Source organism: Salmo trutta, chromosome 14 (genome assembly GCF_901001165.1).
Source record: "Salmo trutta chromosome 14, fSalTru1.1, whole genome shotgun sequence".
Lineage (NCBI taxonomy): Eukaryota > Metazoa > Chordata > Actinopteri > Salmoniformes > Salmonidae > Salmo > Salmo trutta.
This window is the reverse complement of record NC_042970.1, coordinates 18,072,077-18,082,554: the sequence shown is the minus strand read 5'-3', so window position 1 is coordinate 18,082,554 and position 10,478 is coordinate 18,072,077. Positions and strand designations below refer to the sequence as shown.

The 10,478-nt window shown below is 43.4% G+C and overlaps 1 protein-coding gene across 3 annotated transcripts in view; it reads right to left on the bottom strand.

Moving 5' to 3' along the window:
• Nucleotides 1-475: 475 nt before the first annotated feature.
• LOC115207541 (contactin-3-like) overlaps nt 476-10,478 on the bottom strand; it is an 84,335-nt gene continuing 74,332 nt past the window's right edge. For all 3 annotated transcript variants that reach the window (XM_029774703.1, XM_029774704.1, XM_029774705.1), the window contains 9 exons: nt 9,707-9,865; nt 9,465-9,614; nt 6,558-6,628; nt 5,418-5,652; nt 4,923-5,032; nt 3,341-3,527; nt 1,891-2,003; nt 1,459-1,624; nt 476-941 (listed from right to left, as the gene is read on the bottom strand). In XM_029774703.1, coding sequence (XP_029630563.1) covers nt 838-941; nt 1,459-1,624; nt 1,891-2,003; nt 3,341-3,527; nt 4,923-5,032; nt 5,418-5,652; nt 6,558-6,628; nt 9,465-9,614; nt 9,707-9,865 — 1,295 coding nt within the window. In that variant the 3' untranslated portion in view covers nt 476-837. The remainder of the gene's footprint in view (nt 942-1,458; nt 1,625-1,890; nt 2,004-3,340; nt 3,528-4,922; nt 5,033-5,417; nt 5,653-6,557; nt 6,629-9,464; nt 9,615-9,706; nt 9,866-10,478) is intronic.

Below are 10,478 nucleotides of genomic sequence, written 5' to 3'. Positions count from 1 at the left end.
GTCTTCCAAATGGACAATGACCTCTAGCATACTTCCAGTTGTGGCAAAATGGCTTAAGGACAACAAAGTCAAGGTATTGGAGTGGCCATCACAAAGCCCTGACCTCAAGCCTATAGAAAATGTGTGGGCAGAACTGAAAAAGTGTGCGCGAGCAAGGAGGCCTACAAACCTGACTCAGTTACACCAGCTCTGTCAGGAGGAATGGGCCAAAATTCACCCAATTTATTGTGGGAAGCTTGTGGAAGGCTACCCGAAACATTTGACCCAAGTTAAACAATTTAAAGGCAATGCTACAAAATACTAATTGAGTGTATGTAAACTTGACCTACTGGGAATGTGATGAAAGAAATAAAAGCTGAAATAAATCATTCTCTCTACTATTATTCTGACATTTCACATTCTTAAAATAAAGTGGTGATCCTAACTGACCTAAAACAGGGAATTTTTACTCAGATTAAATGTCAGGAATTGTGAAAAACTGAGTTTAAATGTATTTGGCTAAGGTGTACGTAAACTTCCGACTTCAACTGTACTTATATAATGTAGACATCAGTACTCCCAAATAGAAGTATATTCCATTGGAAAAAAATATTTCCAAGATGGTTTTACAGCATGACAGCACTTATGACATGAGAGGAAACTGTAAAATATCATGCACACAAATTCATGTTTTCTCCAGAACAATTTATATCCTCAATGCATGGCCCCTTCAAAATTCCTGTTCTGTCCAGCACTGCCACAGAGGTTTGCACCCATGCCAATCTGAATGCAGGAGCAGGCTGCTAGAGGAGAGGGAGAGAGGAGGGCTGGTAGGAGGGCTGTGACTGTGTCCAGACATCACCAGGAGGTGTTGAGGAGGTGAGCGCTGATGAGGAATGCAGAGAAATGAGACAGCAATTGCGGATTGAGACTAGACGCTCCCGAGCCTCGTGCGCCCATGCCTGAAACCACAAACCAGCAGTCAGAGAAGCTCTTCAAGAACTGAAAATTCCACTTTTCAAAAAGAGCAAAAAAACCCGAAAAATCGGGGCAGTTTCTGTCTCTATCTGCTAAATTTGATGACAAGTCGTTGTAAATCAAAGGGCAACTGTGAATTACATAGTGCTTTCCACATCTATTAGTAATTGCTTTCAACCGGATAGGACAAGTACACAGAGATGAGGCTTATATCACATCAGAGAGCAGATCTCTTGGGGGGGGGGCATTGTACCATTTTATATGCCGCAGAGCTGGGAAGTCAACAAGGAATAATAACCCAATGGCAGAGATGGATTGCACCACACATGCATTTCTAAAAAGGTTGCATTTCTTGCACCCGAAAGAAGTCTATTAAACATGGTTGAAGAGGGATGCAAGAGCCCAAAATAAATGTTCTGTTTGGCTGATTTAATCATCATTAAAGCTTCATCAAGGAACACAGGGAGAGGAGAGGGGAGAGAGAGGAAGTGGCAAACGTACTTAATTTGTGGATGTGGATGGGTTCGCTGCCCACACCTTCACCGCCCTCACTCAGGGCCTTGATCTGGATCAGGTAGTTGTCGTTGGGAGACAGCGTCAGCTCCATCCTGGTTTTGTTTGTTATGATGCTGTTTACGTCATTGTACCGGTGTCTTCTCAACAGCACCTAGAAACGGCAATGCAAAACAAACAATCAAAAATGAAAGATTGGCTGAAATGAGCAGTGAGGAGTGAGGGAATTTAAACTTGATTTTGCTGATTGGATGATAAAATGGCTCCTAGTGCTTGGTGACAGTACAGTGAGGTTTGCTGGTTGGAGCTATGGATGTTTTGTCCCTGTGGAAAACCTTACCAATATGATGGAAAGAGTGGGTTTGAGATGGTCGTGTTGTGCTTGACAAAAGAATAGAGCCACAGTGACATGAGACATACAAGATATCCGATGACCTCTGCCTCTGTCTCCATGGCTATCACAGGACCCCAGTGTAGAGTGAGCAGAGAGCCAATCATGGTCCACTCTACATTCAAAGGAGGCTGGCCTGGTGCTAAGAGAGAGAAGTGATGATGAAAGAGAGAAGAACAGAGAGATGTTCATATAATACTTGTATAGTTTTACAAAATAATGAGTTTCTGTTCCCCCTAAATGTTTAAGTAAAAATGTACACTGCGTGCACAATTATTATGCAAGTGAGTATTCTGATCTTATCATTGTTTCTATTCACATTTTCGAACTCCAAAACATATAAACTTGAATGCTTATTGGATTTAATCATTTTATGGTGATATGTATTTGTGTAATGAGGGAGGGTGTGGCGAAAGTGAATAACACCTTATATCAAGGTGTGCATAATTATTAGGCAGCTTCATTCTCTCAGGTAAAATGGGCCAAAAAAGACATTTAAATGACACTGAAAAGCCAAAAATGTAAAATGCCTTTCAGACGGATGCGACACTCTTTAAATAGCTATACTATTGAGGTGTGACCACCGGACATTCAAACGTTTTGTTGCAAATAGTCAACTGGGGCGCAAAAAACGCGTGGTACAGGAAGAAGTCCTCAGCATTCTAGAAGGACATGATCTTTATGCAGGACAATGCTCCATCACATTCATCCAAGTACTCCACTGCTTGGCTAGCCAGCAAGGGCCTCAAAGATGCCTGAATAATGACCTGGCCGCCTTCCTCACCTGACTTAAATCCTATTGAGAACTTGTGGGCCATTCTCAAATGTGAGATTTACAGTGATGGAAGACAATACACCTTTTTGAACAGCATTTGGGAGGCTGTGGTTGCAAAAATGTATCGTGAACAGATCAAGAAACTGACAGACTCCATGGATGGAAGGCTCATGGCAGTTATTGAAAATAAGGGTGGCTATATTGGTCACTGAATATTTTTGAAAGGCCAACAATGTTATATAATTGTCATTTTGTGTTACTTATCTGTTACACTTACTCTAAAAATTGAGAATAAACGAGTTGAGAGAAATTATTTTTGTAATTTAGTTGCCTAATAATTCTGCACACTAATAGTTGCCTAATAATTCTGCACACTTATATATTTCCCTGAGAAAGACAAAACTCACTTTTCCTTTGTTAAACATTCAGGTTTGAGGTTCAATAACATTTTGGATTGACTGAGAGCATTGTGTTTGTTCAACAATAAAATTAATCCAGAGGAATACAATTTGCCTAATAATTGTGCATGCAGTGTATATACAGTACAATCCCCAAACAGCTGAAGGAAAATGTACTTACTACGACTGTGATAATTGTAGTTGTCTCACCTAGCTATCTTAAGATGAATGCACTAATTATAAGTCGTTCTGGATAAGAGCAACTGCTAAATGACTAAAACGTACATGGAAATGAGATTCACTCACCTGGCTTCTTGGTGGTGGCGTTGATGTGTGCAGACTGTGGCCCTGTCCCTGCAGTGTTAAAGGCGCACACAGCTAGATAATACTGTGTGTTAGCGCTCAGTCCAGTCACATTAACCACTGAGTAGTTTCCAGAGGTTCTCACTTTGCCTACTGTGTCAGGCTTGGTGTCATCTTCCCAGTACACCACCTGTTAACCAATGGAAAGAAAACAACAAGAGATTGAGATATTAGACAAGCAATTTAATTCTAGCCAAAGGGACTTTTAAGAAAAAAAAACATTATTAGAACTGCCTCATCATTCAATCTGTAATGCCATTTGGTGTGCAGTGGAGGACTGGCTTCCCAATCAATGATATATGGGTCTTCAATTTTTGATACCCATAATCTCTAGCCCATGGTCATTCTACAAAGGCACCCAAGAGTAATAAGTAAAATGACAAAGGGCTTGTTTAATACAGTATAGGGATATTCTTGTCACAATAATGTGTTTAAGATCCACTGTTTTTGGTTCAATAAAATGTATTCCCCTTACAAATCTGTATTTTCAATGATAAAAGTACAGTTTCTGTACTTAGAAATGAACACATCCAGCTACAGCATGGAGAAATATCGTATTCTCTTTAACACTAGACAGAGCAATTAATTACTTTCCTTGGGGGTATTAGCTTTCAATTAACGGTGCAGGTGAAGAGATATTTGATGAAGCAAATGAAATAATCCAATGCTAGCTTAGGGTCATTTTCAATATTCATGTTTCGGGTATTAAGTGACATAAGAGTAAAGTAAATAATTAGAGAGAAAATGTGAAGTCTGCTCTTGGGATAGGCACATCTATACTCCTGGTATTGGCCATGCAACTAAATTAACCTATTAGATACTAATTTTCATGCAAAAAAACTTAACAATATACCATACTGGAGTAAAAAACTAGATCCATACTGTAGATGATGGGCATATTATCAGTTTAGACCTATCCTGCCAGTTTGGCTACTAACACAAACAATACTAATGCATCTGTCTGTGAAAGGTGTCATCTCTTTCAGAATCCTATGACCTCCACTGTACCCAACCTCTAAGGCGCAAGATGCATACTAACAGCTTACCCCCTTAAAAGCCCCTCTCTCTCCAATCCTGTTTGCTGACCTGATAGCACTATTGTATCAACACAATATAGCCAGTGCCATGGCAACCAAAGGGTTTTGTTCCAGGGGGCAGAGGTGAGCAGGATTGAAAGAGCACTGGGAGAAAAGGAAAAGCTCTTCTTGCGTACTTAAATGAGCTTTTCTCAACCGGCTATAAAAGCTGCTGCAGCTAAATGGTGGTGGTCGTCAGACACAGCTGCTCTAAGCAGTGCTGGGACATATACAGTACGTGTAGGAGTCAACATATTAACAAAATGTTGTCAAGGTTACAGAACTCCTCATGATATCGTATACAGTGAGATGTTACAGTACACAGCACCCCAGGGGATATTTCAAGAACCGTGTGTTCAAATAGAATAAATGAAGCTACTGATTTACATATAAACACTAGAAATGGCAATGAGTATGTTGTTTCATTGAGGAAATTGAGTGAATCCTACCTCATAACCCAGCACTCTTTCAGGGGTGACGGGGAGGGCTTCCCAGATCACTTCAATTGTAGCTGCAGACACACTCCTGCCCCAAACCCTCTTAGGAGCCTCAATTGGTACTGCAGAAATAGAGAGCTGGTGAGAACCCCACAGACTCATTCAACACAATCAAACACACTAATAGGAAGGAGAGGAAAGCAGAGAATAGACCTGTAGATTCACTGGATAGAGGTTTTGCCTCGGCTTGGTTGTTATTGGGATCTGACTTGCATGGCAAATTCAAATAACACAGTACCTCACTGACAGCCCAGTGTAGTAAGTTTCTGCTAGGATTTCCTGTAATCTACCACTGCAATAACTAATATCAAGTTGACACTCCCAGCTTGAGAGGGGGAAAGTGTCTGAACCAACGCATTTCATCTTTACTATAGAAGGTTGTGCCTCCAGAATGAAAAGATTAGGCGCGGTTTCAGCATGACTTCCACTGGCAGCCATTTCCTTTACCTTCCTCTGCTGAGAACACTGTGGCTATGGAACTGAAGGGGCCCTCCCCACGGTTGTTGTACGCCCCAACCTTCACATCAAACGGCGAGAAAGGCGGGATGGTGTCGTTGCGGAAGATGTATCGGGCCACCCCGGGCGTGGAGATGACCACTCGTGTCCAGGTGATGGCACCCAGCGGCCGGAAGGCGATGATGTAACCGAAGCCCTCTCCATTCTGCAGTTCCTCAGGCACGGGCTGGGAGCGAAACACAAAACTATAGTGATATTAAAACGCATACAGACAAATGCACTGACACCCCTGTGTTTGTCGTCAGGCACCTGCCAAAGAGGTCTTCAACCTTGGTTGCAATGATTAGATGTAGTGTTTACACAAGGGTTCCCCAAATGGCTGTGACTTTATTTGGCCCCCTAGTTTTCTGAGCAAAAAATTATTATATGTATTTTATTTATAAAAAAGACTAAAAACACCAGCAAATCAGCTCCAAGTGATTTTAATTTAGGAAATCTGTTCCAAAGTATTCCCACGCATAGAGAGATATATGTGATCATATACAAATCTAAGCAAGCTTTGAAATGATTATGTTTTAGTCAAATATTATATCTGTTTGGGCTTCTTGCTGTCAATTTGCAGTCCACAAATGATTTGTAATGATGTTCAGGCCCCCTGACCATTGCCCGGCGGCTGAATGTAGTTGATGATCCCTGGCTTACACCTACACCACAACCCACAGATGTGCAGAAATCACTGATTGTTTCTTTGAAGCCCACTTCATCCACAATTATGTGCTATTGCAGGGAGAAAAAATTAAACAATCGCTGTCCATCAGTTCAATCACATTGGAAGGGAGAAATGGCACTCCATGGCCAGCACAGAAGAGAGGGCTGGCTCTAGTGCAGATCATAATATTGCTCCATTCAATTCTGCACAATTAAGCAAAACCATTACCCGGCTATGGAGAGAACAGTAAAACCATTACCCGGCTATGGAGAGAACAGTAAAACCATTACCCGGCTATGGAGAGAACAGTAAAACCATTACCCGGCTACGGAGAGAACAGTGAAACCATTACCCGGCTATGGAGAGAACAGTAAAAATTACCCGGCTATGTAGAGAACAGCAAAACCTGACAGATGACTTACCTCCCAAGTTATCACTAATTCAGATTTTGTGCCTCCTCCGCCTCCAACATCAGTGGGAGCTGTATCAGGCACTGTAAGGCAAAGCCCAGAAGAGAGCAATTTTAAGGCTTTTAACATAGCTGAAATACAGGACTATATGCCATACGTCTAGTCTCATGACACAGCTTTACAGATTTTCCCAATTGTTTACACACTAAAACTGGCCCATGAGGCACAATGACCCAAACCTGTAACTAATTTAGTTGAACCAGACACCAGATCTGCAATACTACTGGCATATGTTTTGCTTTACACTCAGATTGCAATTCCATAACAAACATTTGGCAAAACACAACACACAATTCTCTACCTTTGGCACAACCTTCACAACTAAAATGTCTTGTGTGCAAATGAAATGCAACACTGTTCAACAAGCTTAGCTCAATTACCAATTGATCCCGTCCTCTCTTCAAACACTAATTGCGTAAATGTGTCACTTTGCAATCAGACCTCTGGCATGGATAAAAAGGCCACAGGTGAGTACTCCTGTTTTTGGAGAACAATGGAAGCAAACTTGGCAGAGAGAGGTAGAGGTGGAGGAAGAGGTAGAGGAAGACCAAGAACAAGGAGAGTAATCTCTGAGACGCACTGGAGGCCGGGTGCGTGGGGCTGGCACAGGATATACTGGGCCGTGGAGGCGCACTGGAGGTCTGGAGCGTAGGGCTGGCACAACCCGTCCTGGCTGGATGCTCACTTTAGCCCGGCAAGTGCGGGGCGCTGGCACAGGATGAACTGGGCTGTGAAGGCGCACTGGCGACACAGTGCGTAGAGCTGGCGCAGGATATGCTGGACCGAGGAGGTGTACTGGAGACCAGGAGCGCTGAGCCGGCACAATCCGTCCTGGCTGAATGCCCACTCTAGCACGGTAAATGCCGGAGCGCAGGCACAGAGCACACTGGGCTATGAATGCGCACTGGAGATAGAGTGTGCATCACCGCATAACACGGTGCCTGACTGGTCACACGCTCCCCACGGTAAGCACGGGGAGTTGGCTCAGGTCTCAACCCTGACTCCACCAATCTCCCCGTGTGCCCCCCCCCCCCCCCCCCACCAATTTTTTTTTGGAGCTGCCTCTCGGTCTTCCGTTGTTGCCGTGCTAATTCCTCGTAACGTCGCCGTACTGCTCCTCCTTCGGACGGCAATACTCCCCGTCCTGCCTCCAGGGTCCTTTCCCGTCTAGGATTTTCTCCCAGGTCCAATCGTCCTGACCACGCTGCTTGGTCCTTTGGTGGTGGTTAGTTCTGTAACGGCTCTCATCGGAATGAGTGGACCAAAGCGCAGCATGGAAAGTGTTCATGATTTTTATTGATCAACGAAACACTTGAGCAAAGTAACAAAATGAACCACGAACAGTTCTGTCAGGTAACAGAAAATAACTAACCACTAAACACATGTGGGAAAAGGCTGCCTAAGTATGATTCCCAATCAGAGACAACGATAGACAGCTGCCTCTGATTGGGAACCATACTCGGCCAAAACAAAGAAATAGACAACATAGAATGCCAACCCCACATCACACCCTGACCTAACCAAATAGAGAAATAAAACGGCTCACTAAGGTCAGGGCGTGACAGAGCTATACTACTTTGTAACGTGTATCTTGTGTACTGTACTACTGTTGTGTTTACTGTACTGCATGCTATTTTGTTTTTGTAGAACTGAAAGACGACTATTTACAGACGAACAGGAGGCTGCCATTGTGCAAATGGTAGTTAAAAATGATGCCATAAGACTGTGGGAAATCTAGCATCTGTGGGACTGTGGGAAACCCTGCCATCTTCCACAACAACAGAGTGATCTTATCAACCATAGCCCGCATCCTTCAGAAACACCATCTCCGTATAAAGCAAATCAACAGAAACCCATTCGAAAGGAATTCCCAAAGGGTAAAGGATAAATGGTACGAATATGTGCAAGTAAGCAATGTAGCAATGTATTACACTCTTGAAACATTAGAGACTCACTGATGTTGACAGTGAACTTTACTATACAGCAATTACAGTATTTACTGTCATATCAGAGAACAATGGAGTTGGATGCAAGTCCCATGCCCCTCGAACTCATATTCATAGATGAGGCTGGATTAAATTTAGCAAAGAAGAGGAGGAGAGGAAGGAACATCATTGGTCAACGCGCCATCATTGAGGTACTGTACCTGACCAGCGCGGGGAAAATGTCGCCATATGCTCAGCTATGAGCCACAATGGGGTCCTCCACAGAACACTGCCTATCTCCTTAATTTCCTGAACACCTTACATGACAATCTTTTTCAGCTAGAGCAGAGAGGGCCAGGTGATCCTGAGCAGCAAATGAATGTTCTAATTTGGGACAACGTGCGTTTCCATCTGGCAGCTCAGGTCTGCAACTGCTTCCATGAGTACCTGAGATGTAGTATCAGCAAACGTGTGTTAACAATTGGGAAAAATTGTAAAATGCATTCACAATATTTATTTTATTTTACACTACACAAACTTCTCCTTTGATATTATCGACCCGACATGTTTTGGACTATATGGTCCAACTCAAATGCCAAATGTCACAAAGAATAAAAAACTTTTTTTAGATTTAGCTGTTCAGTTTAATATTCAGAAAATGACATTTTACTTGACAACTGTTTCGTGCATAACACTGCAGACCGCGCATGTGCATCCTGATTCCAGCCCAAAGTAAATGGTCCATCACAAGACATCTGGTTCAAGCAGCCTTTCATGTCAGATGTCTGTGTATACTGTATCTACAGTATTTATGTGTATGTGTGTGTTAGTGTGTGTGTGTTAGTGTATGTTAGTGTGTGTTAGTGTGTGTATGTGTTTGTTAGTGTGTGTGTCTGCGTATGTATCTTAGAGAGACTAGAGGAGAAACACTCACTGGTATCCTCTGTCCTGGTCTTGGCTGAGGCTGGACTGGGCTCTCCCATGCCCACACTGTTGCGGGCCACCACCCTGAACTCATACTCCACCCAGGCGTTCAGGCCCACCACAGTGGCTGTCAGTGTGTTGCCATTGATCACCTCAGGAACTGGAAGTGGAAAGTAGACCATTATTATCATGCTGGATAAACATAGTTATGGTGTGCTTTGTTATGTACTGTATGGTAGGTGTATAAGCTACCTGTGTCCACAGCCTGCCAGCCCACAGTGAAGGGGGTCCGGGCTTGGATGATGTAGCCGGTGATAGGGCTGCCGTTGTCCCTGCCGGGGCTCCAAGAGAGCTGGGCCGTGCTATCTGTGATCTCCTCCACTGCTACTGTGTCCGGGCACCCAGGGGGACCTGACTCAATCAGACAATTAGCAAAGTGAGCCTCCACACCGCACCAGCACTCCCACCACCACCATAAACACCACCAACACCACGCCCCCATTACCAACTCATCATCCTCGTGCCTTTACAGCTGGTCCAATGCCATCATACTCCCTCTAATTAAGCTCTGTGTCCTTGATCCGGCTTCACAGGGACATTTAATGCAGACATGGGATATGTGAGGCTGAGAAGTGATTAAGAGCATGGGATCACTAACGCCAGACAGGAACATGGGAGGGGACAATTTGTGAAACATATGCGTGTGTTAGGAAGATGGACAGTGAGAGGAAGTGATAGAGAAAGAGAGAGAGAGCGAGAGAGAGATTGAGTGAGAGAGACCGCAACACTAAGAGGCAAAGAATGACAGACAGTGTTCATGGATATCTACTCCAAAGATGGTTGCATGCCATGATGTTGTTGTTTGCTCCACTGTTCCATTATTCAGATGTTTCTATGGTATTTTGTCGGTATGTAAATTAGCCAATTAAAGTTCTCTGTAATAAACAATGGCTTTCCAAAACACCTGGGACAGCTATTACAGGGTGTTATGAGTGTGCATACCAATGTAAATCACTAGAGATAA